General features: G+C 32.5%; 3 protein-coding genes and 5 non-coding genes across 10 annotated transcripts; 3 read left to right on the top strand and 5 right to left on the bottom strand.

The window, feature by feature from the left end:
• Nucleotides 1-1,760: 1,760 nt before the first annotated feature.
• Nucleotides 1,761-1,841, bottom strand: LOC119371403 (small nucleolar RNA snoR122). Its single transcript, XR_005179021.1, has one exon. It is a non-coding gene; the product is annotated as a small nucleolar RNA snoR122 (small nucleolar RNA).
• Nucleotides 1,842-2,044: 203 nt separating this feature from the next.
• LOC119371402 (small nucleolar RNA R44/J54/Z268 family) lies at nucleotides 2,045-2,129 on the bottom strand. Its single transcript, XR_005179020.1, has one exon. It is a non-coding gene; the product is annotated as a small nucleolar RNA R44/J54/Z268 family (small nucleolar RNA).
• A 347-nt stretch (nucleotides 2,130-2,476) lies between these two features.
• On the bottom strand, nucleotides 2,477-2,567 carry LOC119371401 (small nucleolar RNA R44/J54/Z268 family). The gene has a single exon (XR_005179019.1). It is a non-coding gene; the product is annotated as a small nucleolar RNA R44/J54/Z268 family (small nucleolar RNA).
• Nucleotides 2,568-2,730: 163 nt separating this feature from the next.
• LOC119371400 (small nucleolar RNA Z267) lies at nucleotides 2,731-2,805 on the bottom strand. Its single transcript, XR_005179018.1, has one exon. It is a non-coding gene; the product is annotated as a small nucleolar RNA Z267 (small nucleolar RNA).
• A 3,197-nt stretch (nucleotides 2,806-6,002) lies between these two features.
• TRNAA-AGC (transfer RNA alanine (anticodon AGC)) lies at nucleotides 6,003-6,075 on the top strand. Its single transcript has one exon. It is a non-coding gene; the product is annotated as a tRNA-Ala (tRNA).
• A 2,910-nt stretch (nucleotides 6,076-8,985) lies between these two features.
• Nucleotides 8,986-10,990, top strand: LOC105640551 (expansin-A1). The gene is made up of 3 exons (XM_012224897.4): nucleotides 8,986-9,637; nucleotides 9,734-10,046; nucleotides 10,206-10,990. The coding sequence occupies exons 1-3, from the start codon at nucleotides 9,508-9,510 to the stop codon at nucleotides 10,507-10,509; spliced, it is 747 nt and encodes a 248-aa protein (XP_012080287.1). The 5' UTR covers nucleotides 8,986-9,507; the 3' UTR covers nucleotides 10,510-10,990.
• Nucleotides 10,991-12,763: 1,773 nt separating this feature from the next.
• LHCA4 (light-harvesting chlorophyll-protein complex I subunit A4) lies at nucleotides 12,764-13,927 on the top strand. The gene is made up of 3 exons (XM_012224890.3): nucleotides 12,764-13,038; nucleotides 13,120-13,535; nucleotides 13,622-13,927. The coding sequence occupies exons 1-3, from the start codon at nucleotides 12,842-12,844 to the stop codon at nucleotides 13,756-13,758; spliced, it is 750 nt and encodes a 249-aa protein (XP_012080280.1). The 5' UTR covers nucleotides 12,764-12,841; the 3' UTR covers nucleotides 13,759-13,927.
• Nucleotides 13,928-14,222: 295 nt separating this feature from the next.
• AGL65 (AGAMOUS-like 65) lies at nucleotides 14,223-18,927 on the bottom strand. Of its 3 annotated transcripts, none has more exons than XM_020681893.3 (11): nucleotides 18,732-18,927; nucleotides 17,868-18,053; nucleotides 17,428-17,487; nucleotides 17,308-17,326; nucleotides 17,112-17,176; nucleotides 17,016-17,031; nucleotides 16,869-16,930; nucleotides 16,151-16,247; nucleotides 15,433-15,560; nucleotides 14,743-15,124; nucleotides 14,223-14,496 (listed from the first exon to the last, which is right to left on the bottom strand). In XM_020681893.3, exons 2-11 carry the CDS (start codon nucleotides 18,050-18,052, stop codon nucleotides 14,485-14,487), a joined length of 1,026 nt encoding a protein of 341 aa, XP_020537552.1. In that variant the 5' UTR covers nucleotide 18,053; nucleotides 18,732-18,927; the 3' UTR covers nucleotides 14,223-14,484. The 3 variants fall into 3 exon arrangements, with proteins under 3 accessions (XP_020537552.1, XP_089583037.1, XP_089583036.1); XM_089726911.1 differs by having other exon boundaries at nucleotides 14,223-14,546; nucleotides 18,732-18,926; XM_089726910.1 differs by lacking the exon at nucleotides 18,732-18,927 and adding an exon at nucleotides 18,142-18,709.
• Between the last annotated feature and the right edge of the window lie 16 nt (nucleotides 18,928-18,943).

Raw genomic sequence — 18,943 nt, 5'->3', positions numbered from 1 at the left:
ATTCACCCTTTCACTTTCATTTAAGTCACTATCCCTCTAATTTCACCCATTCAATATATAGACAAACACAGAACTTAAAAAAAATATATATGCCACATGATAAGAGAGCTAGAAAATAGGATGGATTGAGAGTGTTGGGCAAATATACACACTGTGGTAAATAATTTATTATAACTATTTATTTAAAAAGAGCTTTTAATTTAAGTGAAGTTTTTAATTTGATTTTCAGTATATAAATATTTATCTCAATCTGAATTAAATAATGTCTATTAGATTTATTTTTGTTTGGAGATTATCTTTTTCGTAACTCTCCTTAGGGCTTGGTCTTTTATGTTTTCTACTTTGAAGATATATTTATTATATGTAAACATGAATAAACTTTAAATTTCATAATAATGTAAATATGAAATTTATATAATTTAGTAAAGTTTATAAATAATTGTTTTGTGCGTTAAATGTGAATATTTATAGAGTCTAGACCATTTCTAAAATTTCTAATATGATATTTCTAGTACAATCTACTTCAAAGGCTATGGTAATCGAATACTAAACTTTTTCCAGCACACAGCAGCCATTTGTGACTATGATTTAGGTTTCCATATGTGAATATAATATATGTCTCGGATGTGGCATGAAGGACACATAAATAGGCATTAATATAATAATTAATTTTCATGTGCTAATTAATAAGACAGTCTTAACATAACAATTCATGCATTCACTTAAATATTTGTATGATTGCTTGTTTCTTTAAAAAAAAAAAATTTAGATTCTATTGTGCTAATTGAAGTCTATTACTTTTTAGTAATTTATAAGTTGGTAAGGGAGCTCATGGCATTTCTATGTTTTGATGAAAAATATCATCTTCATAAAATACAAACGAAAAAACCAATTGATCATTTAAATAACATAAATTTCACTTCACACTTCTTTTTGAGAATTTATTTTATTTACCATATTTTATTAGTAAAATTAGTAACATTCAAAGAAAGAAAAGAAAAGATTTATAAAAGCATATACACCCAAATTTTGAAGCTTGAATATAACTTCCATCCTTTACAAGTCTACTAATTATTTCTTACACTGTGAAATCATCAGAATTCAATTTGAATTTTTTATAATCCATATTAATATTGAGATTTCATTGAAATTGGGAAGCCCCTTGCATCGTCTGGCTTAGACTATGGCATCGGTAAACAATTTCAATATAACAGCCATAGCATTGCCTTTGTTACCCACGCACAATCAAAACTAGGGAGTAAAAAAAAAAAAATTCAAAATGGAATTGACAAATCATCATCACTATAAATGGAAAATATAAACTCAAACAAAAAGAATACAATAGAACAGAGGCTGTTGTTCTCATTTGCCTCATCATATATCAAATTAAGGCAGAGCCTTCACAATTCTTTTCAACATCCAACTAGTTAGTTATGCCTTTCATCCACTCTCTAATGTTCCCAAAACTACATATTAAACTAAATACAAAAGCCTTCATATTCTATCGTCGACGGCTTTTTACACTTGATGCTGTTGGAGCCCAATTTGTAATCAAGCTACTACAACTGCCATCGTTCAAATCTCCGTTCTTATATGATAATCATCAGGCTTTTTGACATACAACTAAAATACAGATAAAATCCACAAAAGCAAAACCCTGGAGACCTCGTGCAACAACAACTAACTATATCAGGCAACTGTTTTAACTAATCCAAAAGCTCTACCATGAACCGAGAAATCTTAAGTTCAAGTGAATACTTTGCCTCAGAGGTAGTGACAATTAGATAGATATCATCATGAGATAATATCTGATAATACGTGCATTCATATCATCATAGGCAAACTTATCATAATAATCTGAACCTTCTTCTAAACTTAAAATCAAGCTAACACAAAAACACAACAAAATAAAACCATGCACAAGATTGCATAACAAGTGTATTAAAGTTTGTCAAATCTATATCTTTCATACTGAAATTGTAGAAAATGATAAGCTGTTATTATCACTCCAACAGACTACGGGTGTTCCTAACTAAACTTATATTTTGCATCAGAGAGATTCCCACAGACAATCATCATGCTCGAACAGATTTCTGATGTCCCTGTCTTTCTTTATCATCATTTGCACAAACTATTTTATCCTAAATAACCTTCAATATATACTTGAAAAAAAAAAAAAAAAAAAACGTTTGAGAACATTGACATAGAGATATCAGAAACCTCAGATTAATTAATAACCATGGTAATTTAGATGCCACTAAAAAGATTTAGACTTCACATAAAATGGTTACTAATTTGCACATCAAGTGGACAATTACTAATCAACCGTGATCAGTCATCTATTCACTTGCAGCACAGTAAAACTCATTACAGATGAAGTCCCAAACTTTTTCAAATGCTACCATGGTTAAAGACTCCAAATCTAAGAAATCTCAAAAACATGCGCATTATAAGAAAACAAAATTATGACATGTATAATGCATCAGAGAGATTCCCATTTTAGACTAAGTCATCATTTTCCCGAAGGAATAGCTGATGTCCCTGTCTAGTTTATCATCACTTGCATCACACATAAATGTGTAAAATTAAAATAAAAAAAGATCCAAAAATCGTACACTGCTAATACGAAATGTAGCAAAATTCACAAAAACATGCTAATTAGCGATAATTACTCACCTCAGAAATTTTCATTCTCTTAACAATTAGAGAACAAATAAGAAAGAAGGAGCCTAAATGCCTCAGCTTTAAATTCTTTTCATTGATATTGAAATCTCATAGTATATTTAACACCATCACAGGCACAGGCATAAGAAAAACAGCATAAAGCCATTGAAAAATAAAACTTTGATCAGATTTACCAGAGGAGAGCCGAAGGACATAGATAGAGAGAGGGGAGGCAACAAGTAATTGTTGGTGTTGCAGCGATTATATACTAAAAGGAGAGACGCGGTGAGGCACAAAAATTAGGGTTTCAGGGGGGTTTTTCTAGAGTTTGTGATATTTACATTTATGCCACTGCTGTTAACGTTTGTAGTTTGTAGTTTCTAGTACTAGGTTGTAGAAACTAGTATTGATTTTGTTTCATATTTCGGCCCTTTTAACTAGTTGGTTGGGCCACGTTAGGCCCACATCGGCTAAGATTAAAGACATGGATTGATTAGTATTGGGCTTGAATCCAATCCATATGGATAAATTGTAATTTCTTTGGACAAGAAGCGAAGGGGACTAGGAGAGCACCTCCCTTCCAGTCTAGCCTTCCATTTTCCTAAAATGAAAAATCCACAGTTGGACTGTGGATAGCTACTGAAAAATAATCCAACTGTTATGATTGTAACTTTGGTTAACGAAATTGAACGAAATAAAATGAAACAAAGAGAAAATAATATATGATTATTGATAGGTTTATTTTTATAGTTATTTTAATCTAATTTTAATTATTTTAGGTAATTTTTATTTATGTTTTTATCAAATTTCATGACATGCAACTCAGATGAAGAATAACCTAAAATCAGTAAAACAACCCAGATCTCATTTTACTGTTTATCGCTTAGAAAACGTAGGAACTAATAAATTTCCATTTTTATTAATTTTTTAAGCAACTCCCTTCTTTTTTTTTTTTTTTTTTTTGGTGAAATAGGATGTACTGATTTCTTATATGATTGGCAAGAAATTAGATTATTAACTAATACATACGTATTTGAAGTTTAATTATACTGTTTTAGTTCTCACTTCAAAACGTTTTTTCATCCATTTTACAATTACATGATAATATTATAAATTAATTTTCTTATTAAATTTGATTTTTATTTTTTTTATAAATTTATAACATGCATTAAAATTAATAAGAACACAATTTGAATTATGGTAACAATAAAGTAACTAATTGATTAAAATCTTGAAGATTATGAGCAACAACACCTTGATACACAGTTGATAAAGAGAGAACAAACTTTAATCATGAAATTCTTTTAAGAAGTTCCTTTCTTATCAATCAAGAAAAGAAGAGCATATATAAAATCACAATCTAATGGATAAAGTTGCTTTCACCATAGTTTATCTATTCTCCTTTTTCCCCATCTTTTCTCAACTTGGCATTACCTTCCTTTAACATCTCATGGACATGGTGGATTAATTAATAATTATACATGTTTCACATTACATGCACATGAGGGCCTTTGACCCCTATGACTCCATGACCATGTATTTATAAATTTTTAATTAATATTATTAATTAGTCAAGCTCAAAAATAAAAGAAGTTCCAAAATAGTAATGGATTTTGCATAGATTGCTTGTAGGTCACGCTACTATCATTATCATGCAACGACAGACATGTCACTACAAGTCCACAATTTACGTGAAACACCAACGGGGTTCGCAATTTCTGATTGTTACCAAACCTATTGTCTTTTAACCTAATTCTTAAATTCTTTTATAATCTTTTAAAACATTACATATCTTGAGAAAATAAATAAAATTTCTCTCATTAGCGAATTAAAAAAATATAAAAACTACATATATTAGCCCATTTGCAAGCTTAGTTTGTATGATTAATTTTTTTTTTATCTCCTTCTAATTATAAGAGTCTTTGAGATCCAATTTCATCAGATGGAGAGAGTTTTAATTAAAGATAGAAGAAAGTTAATGAACTGTTTCCATTTAACGAGGATTAAATATCAATAAAAAATATTATAAGAATAATATTCTCGAATATAATAAGTCAATGTGAGAGACTTGGTATTAATTCACATAAAAGAAAAGACAAATCTTTAACAGCTGAATACATAAGTTCATCCTTGTACTTTTTATAAAAAAATTTTATGATACCTTCAACTTTTATTTTGACGCGTTGAACTCTTCAATTTATAAAATTGTATCTATTAAATATTTTATTTGACTCATTGAATACCTCAACTTATAAAATTAAATCGATTAAACATTTATTGAAAAATTAGAAAATGTAAAATTATTATTCCAAAAGTTATATTAACCACATATTAAATTAATATTTTCCTTTTTTTTTTTGTATAGAAGGTATGAAATTATTATAAAAACAAATTCAGGGTGCCACAAGGTCGATTTTATATGTTACGGTACCACAAAATTTTCTTGTCAAAATTTATTCGGCTAATCTTTAACCACATATACCAAAAATAAAAGAAAAAAAAAGGCATCTTAATTATTAGACCATGTTCTTTTCCCTTTACACTAAAGTTGAAAGAATGCATGTTATGATAAAGGAAAGATATACACTAGGATAATTATACGTTTACTATTTTTGTGTTTGAGTCTAGCTTAAGCAATATATATTTTTTTTAATATTGAAGAAGGGATTTACAATTAAATCTATTGTCAGGTCGTAATATATTTACCACTAAATTTTGTCTTGGTGTGCGATAAACAATGTCCGATAAATTCCAATAGAAACAAAAATGCAATTTGCTTTAAAGATAAGATTTTTCAAACGGGTAGGCAAATATTTGGAAGATCAAAACAATTTTGCCTAATTAAAGAGGGAATTGGGTATAATGCATAAATTTTTGCACTTGCTAATATTGTTGTATTACTATCAATTCAAGTCAAGAAATGGTTGCTTCTAGTCAATAAAGCCCAAATTGGGAATCCTTTAAACTATGAGCCATCATTGAAATTTAGCCGTTCATCATCACCGGAAATTAGGGGTCGCACATTTGAAAAATTAGGTAAAGTGTTTTTGAATGTTTTGTCCATATATTACTTTAATTTGTAAGCCAAAGACAAATAACTTATACTTTTAATTATCACCATTGGAATTTAGCATTACAATAAAATGTTGGACTCCATATATGATTCATGTAATGAGACAAGAAGAATAATCATTATTTTTGTTTCACATCTCCAGCTTGAAACTTTTTTCCGGATATGTTGATCATTTACATATGTTTGGTTTTCATGAAAATGACATTTCGTTCTATATATTGCTTATCTCTTTACATTAATAATTCTCTATCAATAATATCAATGTGGGGATGTAGCTCAGATGGTAGAGCGCTCGCTTAGCATGCGAGAGGTACGGGGATCGATACCCCGCATCTCCATATTTTTAATATTTTTCTTAATTATCGAAATACAAGTCTATAGAATTTAGTTATAATTAATCCTTGAAAAATGTGTGGATATGTAAAATATTTCATATTATTAATAAATGTATATTGCTCTTACATATACATATATATTTTAAAGAAAGACAATAAATAAGTGATCAATTCTAATAATCTTAAAATAAATACTAATTTTATGTCTTTATATTCAAATTATATAACATAATACATATTTCGATATAAATTAATCGACAAAGAATAATGCATATGGTAAAAATGAAAATTTTGATTCCATACATAATCCACAAACCTGACTAATCCTTGAAAATTTGATCCCAAAGATTGCACCTATAATTTAAACCACGGTGATTGACTTCCAAATGCTTTTTTATACGGAATTACCTCATTGGTTTAATATTGATAATATCGTTTAATGCATGAAACCGCGTGGAGAAGTGCAATTTCAAATTTGCATAGGAAAAGGGACTCAGCATCCGTGTTTAAAATCTGACCTGAAAAATTTTTTGTCTAGTTGTTTTGAAAAAAATAGGATATAATATGAATTTGTATCACAATTTCATTTTCTTGAACTGTACAATTTTGTAGAAGACTTTATTTCAATGAACCAAAGATGACTTCATGTTATACATTTCTTCTCTGTTATTCACCGTTGAACATGTATATTTCATATAACGTACGTTCTCTATTGTTGATTTGCTTCCTTCGCATCAACAATGACTGCACTTTCTTGTCCTTTTTATTTATGGTTTTTTTTTTTTTTTTTTTTTTTTTTTTTTTTTTTTTTTTGAATGATTTTGTTTTTTCTTTGATAGAAAATAAGGAAAAATAATAAACAGAAAATGTGGACCATTTGAAGGTTAGATGTCAGTTGGATCAGTTGCATTTGCACTGTACTTTTTTTCCTGATCTTTCTTAGGTTTTGATTTTTATGAATTCAACTACAAAATTAAGAAAAACATAGAGTAAAATACGAAGGAAGAATGCAAACAAACGAGTTTTCAAGAACCAAGAAAGTGTTTTTCTTTCTTCTTCTTCTTCTTCTTCCTCTTCTTCTCCTTTTTCTTTTTATTTGTGTTATCAGCTACGTGTTCGATCCTATAAGACTCTTTGAGTTGCTTTCAAATTTTGATTAGGCCAAATGGTAGCATCTCCACCCATTTTTAATATCGATTTTCTTTCATTCATCTCTTTTTACTAATTTAAAGCTTTAGATAATGATAAACTTTTAAAAAGAATAAGTAGTATTTTTTCTTTTATTTTTTTTGCTTTTAATTAAATTCTCAATAGGTGACCTTCTTCCGAAGGAAGCTTAGCAGCTGACGAATTCTTTCAGTCAAATTAAAATTCTATGTTATAAAAGGGAACTAACGCTATCCAATGAACATGGGCAGTCTGCAAGTTTTGAAAGTTCTTATTTTCAAGTATTTGACTACAATCTATTGGCTTATAAATACATCCTGCTAAATCCAGTGGCACTGCTATGCAATTTTCATTTAGAAAATAAACTTAAATATATATTATTCGTTAATCAAAACTAAATAATTAAAATGGGTAATGCTAATTATATTGAATTCTTAATTAATTATATAATTAGATAAGTGTTTCTTGATGCTATTCAATAATAGTTGATGTTGGAATAAGAGTGCAAACTACAAACAACTACCAAGGAATTAAAAATCATATTTCAAGCTTTTGCCGGCCGTTATTCTTATCTTACTTTTTTATTATAAATTTATAATAAGAATATTACAGGGTATGGAACTGTTTTTGTGTTACCCAATGAAGCAAGTGGCATTACTACAACTGAATAACACACAAGAAACAATAACAGTTAACAGAAATGCACCGAAAAGGCAACTAGTTTCAATTCCGGTGGTAGAAGATAGGACTGAGGATTAAAAAAATAATTAAATCTAGATTGTAATAATATATACATAGTTTTCAATTACGAGTATTTTCAGAATTTGAAGAAGCAATAGCCAATAAGATGACATGGAATAAATGCGATTGAGCTGTTGATGGTCCTTTGTATTGTAGTGATATATGGCAGCAACAATGCATACATCACCCATGTGCTCGAAGCTGCCTCTCTCTTTCTCTTTGCGAGCCAGCAGATAACATTCATTCAATGAGAAAAAAGCTAGCGCTTTAACATTTTCTTTAAAACTAAACAAATGGGTCAAAATTTCCAATCAAATTTGTTTCTTATCAGTTTCATTTCATACTCTTAATCCCTGACAATTGGTCGGTCCTAAAGCTGCTGTTTCGAATTCACCTAATCTGAGATAGTTTCACCTTCACCAACTCACAACTCTGCATTAATATAAAAGCAAGTCAATCAGGCTAAAAATCTTTATGTTCTATGATGGGAGACTATTAAAACTTCCTGGATATATATATATAAAGCAAGTCAATTATTATAATTAATTTTGGACCTTTCACGTTTGTATCTGCTGCATGTGCACCACCTCACATATGTCCTTTAACAAGAACTTAACTTTGAACCCATGGAGGAGAATGTACTGCACTTTACTTAAGGTAGAAGTGAATATATAATGCGTTTTCTTTACTTTGCAACTCCTGCCCTCTTTTTGTTTTTAACAACTAAAGATAAAAGTATTATCCTAAAAACAAATTAAATATAGTAATAAAATATTTCTACGTCCAGAATGAGTGAATGTTGAAACTAAATTGATGGTAGATCTAGCACAGATCAATTTGTTAGACAAATCACTTGAAGACCAAGTCCTTCGCTGGCTGTTATTATTTATCTGTTGTAGAGTTTGAAATTGTATTATCCATCTGTTGTATTTCCAGTTTTTTAGGGATTTACTTGCTTGTATTTTGTATTTAAAATACCTCTCTTGGCAGTAATCCATCATCACAAAATTCCCTCAGTACCTTGGCTCTTTTACAATTTAATATAGAAGAGGAGATCAGGTTGAAATAGCAAATTGCAGACTTGCAGTACATTGTTAAAGGTAGACTAGGCCGCAGCAAAATGTTGAACTGTTAGCTGTGAGATCCTGAGATGGCGTTTTTACCAGAGTAAGAAAGAGTACTAAAGCAAAACGAGAATCCTGCCACCGTCCCATTCCCATATGGCCTAAAAGTAAAAGAGAAATCCTTATTAACATAGAATAGATGATATTTTTTCCTGCAAAATGACACATAGAAACCCACGTGGGTTCAAAAAAAGCTGTACTTCTCATAACTCGATTGCACTTGGCGGTTTAAGGTCCTCGCACCTCAATATATTATTTGCGTCAGTTTGTTTTTCTGACGTTTGCCTTTGCCTAAGGGAAAACTTTTATGCTTCCTTTATGAGTCTATAAATTCCCACTCACCCCCCCCTCTTCTTCCCATACTCATTCCGTCAAACACCATTCTTTCTCTTGAAATTGGAAAATGGCATTAATTTCTGGGCTTTTCTTGGTGGGATTTCTTTCTTTGATCTCTTTTGTTTCTGGGGATAATGGTGGTTGGGTTAATGCTCATGCTACCTTCTACGGAGGTGGTGATGCTTCTGGTACAATGGGTATGTCTTGCACTTAATTAATCCCTTTTGGCTCATTCTAGTTTTTCATTAAAGACACACAAGCACAGAAACTATAACTTTCTTTTTTAATTGCAGGTGGGGCTTGTGGGTACGGAAACCTATATAACCAAGGATATGGAACAAACACTGCAGCTTTAAGCACAGCCTTGTTCAACAATGGCTTCAGCTGTGGTGCTTGTTTTGAAATAAAGTGTACAGATGACCCAAAGTGGTGCTTGCCTGGCTCTATTGTGGTCACAGCCACCAATTTCTGCCCTCCCAATAATGCTCTCCCTAATAATGCTGGGGGCTGGTGCAACCCTCCCCAGCATCATTTCGATCTCTCTCAGCCTATCTTCCAACGAATTGCTCAGTACAGAGCAGGGATTGTGCCTGTCTCTTACAGAAGGTATGCATGTCCTAACTATTAAATTATTGGCACTATATGGGAATCTAGAAAAGTGGGTTTGGATCCTTGTGTAAGCAAATTTCTAACTAGTGCTTTAACATTTCTCCTTATAGCAAAAAGACCCTAATTCTTTTCTGCTATGTGATATTATTATTACAGGGTACCCTGCCAAAGGAGAGGAGGAATCAGATTCACCATTAATGGACACTCATATTTTAACCTAGTCTTGATCACCAACGTTGGTGGTGCAGGAGATGTTCAGGCAGTTTCAGTCAAAGGTTCAAGAACTGATTGGCAACCCATGTCAAGAAACTGGGGTCAAAATTGGCAAAGCAATTCATATCTTAATGGTCAACGCCTGTCATTTAAGGTCACAACTAGTGATGGAAGGACTGTCGTCTCTAACAATGTTGTTCCTGCTGGATGGTCCTTTGGTCAAACCTTCACTGGTTTACAATTCTGATTAAAAAATTAAAACTAATCTATAAATGATAATAATTAGTTAATTTAGGTAAAAAAAACAAAAAGGGAAATGAGCTCGTTTTAAATTAGCACATTTTCAATTGATATTTTAGATTTGAACATGTTGGAGGGTTAGGTTCTGTTATGTTCTGCTAGCTTTTGAAAAGGCAGACTGGAAATTTGGCGGAGGTGGGTATTTAATAGATTGAATATATAAATTTTAAAAAACCAATTAATTAATTTAGCAGAAATAGTCGAAATAAATTTCGCGTCATATATATCAGAATTTTGTAATATTTAGCACCCGCCGTCTTTTTTTTTTTCTTTCTAGTTGATTCTGTTATTGATTAGTTGTAGAAAAGCAAATTTGCTTAAGCATGAAGTCATGTAACCAGCCTTTAGCTGGATGTGGTGCCACTGTATGGAGTAGTGATTTTATAATTACTAAATAAAATGTGTACTAGTTTTGTTTGTTTGAACAAGATGCTTCTCTTCTTTCTCTCTTGTTTGGGTTTCTCAATTCCATTGTTTTCTGGTTTCTCTTGCAGAATAAAATAAATAGCAAAAAAAATTTATGGGCATACTATTTAAATATATCATTATATCTCTCCATATTAACGTAAGTAAATAAATGAAATTTAATTTACCACTGAAAAAACAACCGATAAAAATTGATTATGAAAAATAAATATTTGATAAAATGTTAACAAAATAATAAATAGTGACCGTTATTACTACGGCTAATGGTTACTAAAATAATTAATTTTGCATAGCCGAGTCTATATTAACGTAAGTAAATAAATGAAATTTAATTTACCACTGAAAAAACAACCGATAAAAATTGATTATGAAAAATAAATATTTGATAAAATGTTAACAAAATAATAAATAGTGACCGTTATTACTACGGCTAATGGTTACTAAAATAATTAATTTTGCATAGCCGAGTCTAAATAAGCTCAACATAAATTTTAGAATGAAATTTGCAAGTCTTGTTATGAGGTCCACTTGGAATAATAATAAATAAATATGTACTTAAATTTAAGTTTGTAAATAAATCATAATATCTTTTTAGAGATCAACTTTCAGGTATTGTCAACTAATCAATGAATGGAGGGTAAATCAGGAACATCGTGCTAGCAGCACACTCAGCTTGGCGCATAGCCAACCTTTTGTGACGCCAGGACATGACCAGCGGCAACCGCCGATAAATGCTGCTGTTCTTTCTTCTGTTCAAGGAAGCGAACAGGTCTCTTTTGGTATTCAACATGCCCAAGTCGAGGATGGATGGTACAGCCTAGTGGATGGAGCTATTTTTGCAGCTCAAGATTTTGTAGGATATGGTCTTGTGGTTGAAATTGAAGAAGGCCTATACATACGTGGCCAATCTGGGTACTTTGAAGGCCCAAATGACCCTGCCTTGGTGGAGATCCTTGCTCTGAGGGAGTGTTTGATTTTTATTTGTGCCAACTTTCATGGCCATGGGACTATTTTTTCGGACTCACAGATTGTGTTCCAGGCTTCGAATTCTAGATCTTTAGATTCTTCTATTTTTGGTCTAGTTCTTTTCGATTGTAAACAACTTTTAAGTTCTAGGCTTGATATTAAAATTAAATGGATTAGGAGACAAGTAAATATGGTTATTCATTCGCTTGCAAGAACATCTATTCACTCCGAGTGTGGGATGAGATTTCCAATAGTATTGCTGAATTTTATCATTTGTCTTAATGAAGATTGGAAACTTTTCCTTTCATCAGAAAAAAAAAAAAAACTAATCAAAACACCTGGGTACCCGATTGGGCCAACTGAATACTTGAATTCTGTGCTCTTTTTGAGTTTAAAACGGGGCAGGCCAGGCTCAATAAAAATAAAGCCCAACCCAAGCCTGATAGCAACCGGCAACTATTTTCTTTTGGATATCTTTTGCTAAGATGTAACATGGCGACTCACTTGTCAATCAGCTATTGGCTATAGAATTCCACGTGGTAAGAGATTACAACATCAAATCAAACTTAAAAATCTTCCCACGTGGACAGAAAAGGTCCCACAGGATCCAATCCCTGCCAACAGCGAAGAAGAAATAGATACGTGGATATGGTAGAAAGATAAAAGGATAAGCCTCGAGTACTCCCATTGGCCAATCCAAAACCCACAAACAATTATCAATCGTTGGATCAATAAAATCAACAAAATCAACCGTCAAATTTTAAGGAACATCAAGAACCACAAGTCATCCTTTCGAATGAAATACAAAGGCGTCGACAATTGATTAGTTTTTACACCACCTACATACACCTCACTGACACCTGAGATTTGTTCACCGGAATTCACGTATGGCCACCGTCACGACTCAAGCGTCTGCCGCCGTGTTCCGGCCATGTGCATCCAGATCGAGGTTTTTGAGTGGGTCTCCTAATAAACTCAACAGAGAAGTGTCGTTTAAACCAACGACATCATCTTCTTTTAAAGTCGAGGCCAAGAAAGGCGAGTGGCTGCCTGGTTTGCCCTCTCCAGCCTACCTCAACGGCAGGTAATCAAGCATAAACACAACTTCTATATATTTTATCATCGGAGGCATTTTCATTAACTGAAACCTTGTGACCTTGTCCAGTCTTCCAGGGGATAATGGGTTTGACCCTCTTGGACTAGCAGAGGACCCAGAGAACCTGAGATGGTTTGTCCAGGCAGAGCTTGTGAACGGAAGATGGGCAATGTTAGGTGTAGCAGGAATGCTATTACCAGAGGTATTCACAAAGATTGGAATAATTAACGCTCCTCAGTGGTACGATGCAGGGAAAGTAGAGTACTTCGCATCATCATCAACTTTGTTTGTAATTGAGTTCATATTATTCCATTATGTGGAGATTAGAAGATGGCAAGATATCAAGAACCCAGGATGTGTCAACCAAGATCCTATCTTCAAGCAATACAGCTTGCCTCCACATGAATGTGGTTACCCTGGTGGTATCTTTAACCCCCTTAACTTTGCACCCACTCTTGAGGCCAAGGAGAAGGAACTTGCTAATGGTAATTAATAAATTAATTATATTTTATATTTTGTTAAACTACATATAGAAGTTAAATTATTGACCAAGAGGGTCTTGTATTTGCAGGGAGATTGGCAATGTTGGCATTCCTAGGGTTTGTGGTTCAACATAATGTGACAGGGAAAGGACCATTTGAGAACCTATTGCAGCACCTATCTGACCCATGGCACAACACCATTGTCCAAACACTAAGGGGTTACTAAATTCATTAGAGAAGAAATGGGGTCCTGTTTCCTGCTTTTGTAACCATGAATATATGGTTTTTGAATGAGGTTAATATGAGAATTAATGTGAAACAAGCAACCTTTCAATGTACAGAAGAACTAAGATGCCTTTTATATTATTAATTTATTACTATTGTTATAATCTTAATTTACTTCTCAAGCATGAACCTCAATATGGAAGCACTTAGCTTACATTTGGTAAAATATGATAAAACGCAGTGTTAATGTAATCAAATGCATTTCTAATGTAATCTGATGTGTTTTACATCAGAAATACATTTTATTGCATTACATAATATTTCATTACTGCTTACCAAATATAGTTTTAGCTGCTTGGGAATAATAAATTCTAAAATGCTCTCTTATTGGTCTTATTTTCACAAAATCATGGATCTACAACTTGGGTGACTAAAGCCATAAATTCTTTCCAGCTACAAATATGATTACAGAACATAGAAATAAATATATAATCTGGTAATTATGAAACATGTACATATCATATATACAGCTAACAAGCTAACACATTGGATGGCTGAAAACATCCAGATGAATCTCAACCTTTCTGTTTATCCGTTTCGCATACATCAAAATCCTGTCCTAAAACCTTCCTGGTTGGTACAAAACATATCATAAAATTACACTACTGATTCTTCCAGCAGCCGCTCGTCCCACCAGAGGAAAATAAAAGTTAATTTCACACACGAGTCAATTTGATTGCTGCATGAAATGAAGTGAAGAGTCAAAAATTCCAATGCATACTAGCTTTCCTGGAAAATGAGAAGCAGAAATTAGCCAATCGAGTAATACAATTATGATCATCAGTTCACAAAAAGGTTAACTGATGAATAGATGATGGTATCAACTACAATAGCTTTGTTCTTATTTATGGTTACCCCATGCAAAAGAAGAGGAAAAAAGGGGGAAAAAAAAAAGTAATGAATTGATTATAAAAACAAACGCTACCTGGTTGTATGGATTTTCATTAAACATTGCAACGCAGCATGGCACAGATGCAGAAACCCAACTATGATGCCCATTATCAAATACAGGTCTAGGCAGTTCAAAATTACTATTAACTTGATAAACAACATGGTTTCCTTGGGGGTTCATCTGCTCTTCAGGCTTCACTTTCTCAACACATGCCAAATTTAAACTACTATATGGAGGATATGAGAATTGCTCATCAAGTTGCACACTTAAGGATGTATTGCTGCTTAAATTGCTCAATGCACCACCTTCCTGTCCCATATTCTCAACTGATCCTGAATTTCCAATTTCCGTTTGTTTGCCAGTATTATAGTAACCAGAATAGCCTGGAAGAGATGCATCTGAGCTTTCCACCTCTCTGTAGAAAACAGAAAAGTTCAACCATAGGATAACAAGAAAAAATAAAAGAAATTGCAATCCTTTTGCAAGGTAAGTTCTATGTGGGTAAAGAAGAAGAAAAAGAATGACAGATGTTAAAAGGAATCAGATAGTAGTGCCAAAATAATTAAGAGATGTTAACAACAATGGTTTGTAGTGTACTTATTGGGAATTTCATCTATATTTAAGCAAAAAAATTACTTTCAGGAGGACGATCACTCAGCCATATGTTGATTACAAGGCCCTTGGGACGCTGAATCCTCAGATACAAAAGTGAGATATAATTACCTTTTCTGCAAAAAATTTTGCTCATTGGATAACATCATAGTTTGATTTCCATTGTTCGGAATCCATGATAGTGGTTGGACATCTTGCATGCCATTCATCATCAAAGGTAAGGCCAATCCATTCTGAAACTGTGAGGCAAGATAATCACAAATAAGATTTTCCAACTGACTAAAAAATTCACTGCCAGTGCATTAACTGGCTATGGCATTCTAATAGCATAAGTTGGCACTTCCCAAAATTTTCCTGCCAGCAGAAGTAACTACTTTAAGAATATAATATCCTCGCATTATTGTATACTTCCAAGGATCTTGCTAAAAGTGGGCAAAATGAATTAATGAAATAACAGTTCTAACTTCACTCAAAATAATTAAGTGGTACAAATAACTGCTGTCACAAAAGACTGAACAATACATCCGTGACATCTCAATTATAATTTGTATGTTTTATGATTTTAGGAACATAGCATACATTTCCAAAAGTGATACACACAAGGTGGCGAGTTACGCTAAATGAGAAAGACCAAAAGGATTTGTCAATAGCTGGAAGTAATTTGGACAGGTTATTTATAAATTGGGAGAGTGTTCTGAAACTCATCATACCAGATGGACTCAATCTCAAAGGTCTCCGCAATTCTAATCATGTCTTTAGAATAAACTATCTTAAACAAGGATATCTAGCCACATGATCAATGATCAAACACTGAGAGCATATAACATACCTTGTGCAGGCGGATTCGGTTAATTGATTCTTTCAGAGAGTCTTCCATTTGCCCAAGATGTTGTATGCTATCAACCATGTCAGGGTTACTCCAATAGCTGAAAAAATGGCATGAAACTGTAAGACTTATTGTCTTCCTATAAACTGAAAATAGACAAGCCGTTTTTATACATATACCTACATATGCAATTATATAAGTATCGGACATGCAAGCATAGATATTGGGGTAACCCAAAACAACATTTACAAAGTTGGCAGAGACAACACAAGATTTACAAGCTACCTGCAACATTTTAGGTTAAATTTGGCATCCCAACAGAGATCTAGTATAATATCCTCTAACTACAATGTCTGGTTGCTACAATGAAAAACAAAAACTAACCATAAAATAGATTCATAAGATAAACACGCATATTGACAAGACAATCACAACAGAAAAACAGGTAAATGTATGTTGTACTTCTCTCGAGTTGATTTATCACGTGCAAAATTCTGAAAGCTTTATAGCTCTTATCACTTTATCAGTGCATAAAAATATGAATACATGCCTGATGTTTAAAAATGAAGCAACATTAAAGAAGCTTAGAAATCATGCAATCTAAAAGATATCTACCCTTTGTTGCATCTTGCATGTCATCTCTAGAAAATGGAGTGTGAATATCAACAATACCATAAAAGAGAAAGGAAAACTGTAATTATTAAAATCTTTGAAGGTGCACCTCAGTCTCTTCTGTGCTTCTGAAATTTGTTCTTGCACCAGCCTAACTTGATCAGTCAACTCCTGTTCATAACACATTTGAGATTGATGGTTACATGAGAATCCAAAATTAACAAAAATGATAAGAATATTGGTAACCATTTCTTACCTCAGCTGTCTGAATGCTGCAAGGACAGAAAAAAATTGATATTCAAATCACACCTTTAACTGAAAATTCACTGAATTGCCCAAAATAATCAAATACCTCGCACCCAAGAACTCTTTCATATTAACGTCGTGGTCAAACTTCTTGAAGGTTTTTCTCAATGCCTATATTCTCAAGAAGAACCCAAATTGATTGCATCAGTTGAAGAAGACATTATATTGATGCTTCAATATGTACTAACTATAACATTTCAACAAATAGGGAATTTCAGAGGATAAGTCGTAGTCAATCTTACTTCAAGGCTCTCCAATTTCCTGGTTACAATTAAATGGAAAATCTGTTAGCTTTATAGCCTTTCTAATTCAACTAAAATACTAAGTGAAAAGGATCAAAATTTCCTTGAGAGTTCTGGTACCTTTTTGCCCTTTCCTGTGGAGTTAATTGAGCAAATTTTGCAATTACTTCTTCTATATTGCTGAAAATTAAAGAGATAAAACATATTAGTATTTATACTGTGTTTATTTTTCTGAGGCATTTGAAAGTGAGATTTATTTAAACATAGATGTTCAAAAATTCTTAATAACACTTAGTGAAACAATACTAAAGCTCCCATAGTTGCCTCAACATCCATTCCTATATTAATGTTCTTTAATAAATTTACACCAAAATCACCTAGCAAGAACTGCTTAAAATATAATTCACCCAGTCTTAGCACATGGAACAAGAGAACATGCTCCTCTTTACACTTCTTCACAATAGAGACAGCCAACAATTGAAAGAAAAATCATCTCATTCAAATATTAGCTAACCAGTAATATGAATAATATGTTGAATAACATGTTTTTGTTTAATCACCTTTGTTCTCCTTGGAATAATGTAGGCTTTCCAGTTGGACAGAACATGAGAAGGACAACATCTATGTCACATAATATGGACAATTCCTTGGCTTTCTTCAAGATCCCATTCCTTCGTTTAGAATAGGTCACTTGTCGATTGCTGGTGCTCTCTAACCTTTTTATCTTTAGCTTGACCCTTCCCATCCTGCCATAAAATAAGTAAAGCAAACCCTTTAATCTAAAATCAAGTGCCCAGTTTTTTAGCAAAATTAATTCCTTCTTTTATCACTCACTTTAATTGCACAAAAATACACCTCTCCAACTGAAGCTTTCATCTCAGGCACCAAAACTATATGGCGAATATGGTTTTCACCAAAATATCAAAACAAAGTTCTTTACAGAAAACAAATAGAAAAGATGAATAAAAGCTACCAATTTTCAAAGCCAAGGACATTCTGGAAAAAAATTCCTCTGTTTTCTACAACAAGCAGAGCACTATTTAGGTATGGAACAAAACAGTTAAAAACAAAGAAAATTAAATAAAACCCACTTGCAAAAACTCATAATTTTCTCAGAATAAAAAAAAAAAAAAAAAAAAAAAACCTTTTCTCAACAGTTTCAAAAAAAAAAAAAAAAGAACAAATAAGAATTCATAAAACAAAATCTAAGGACATCCAGAAAGATTGAAGTATACAGCCCAAAAACGTTCAAGGAATAAGAGAAATACAGCAACTGTTTCAATTTGAATCGTTTAAACGCACAAGCAGAAAAAAAGAAACAATAAAAAGAAAAAAAAAAAGGAACCGAAGCAGAGAGAATTGAAAGGAGAGGGAGAGATTATGGATAACAGCTTAGAAATCCCGAATTCGCGCGAGGGGTGTACCTGTGATTACGGTCGTTAATTTGAGCGGGACCAACCAACCAACGCCACCTTGTTTTTGTGTAGTTAGCGCGAGTGTGAAATGGACGGTGAACTCACTTTCAGCTTATTAATGCGATTATCGTTGAGATTGTTATCAAATTTCCGGTCTAATAAGACCATGTCCACTGCAAATTTTTTTTCTTTTTCGTTTTCTCAATTGCCTATATGTAATA

Source organism: Jatropha curcas, chromosome 10 (assembly GCF_041381405.1).
Source record: "Jatropha curcas cultivar XTBG-Jc1 chromosome 10, XTBG_Jcur_1.0, whole genome shotgun sequence".
Lineage (NCBI taxonomy): Eukaryota > Viridiplantae > Streptophyta > Magnoliopsida > Malpighiales > Euphorbiaceae > Jatropha > Jatropha curcas.
This window is presented reverse-complemented; position numbering and strand designations above follow the sequence as displayed.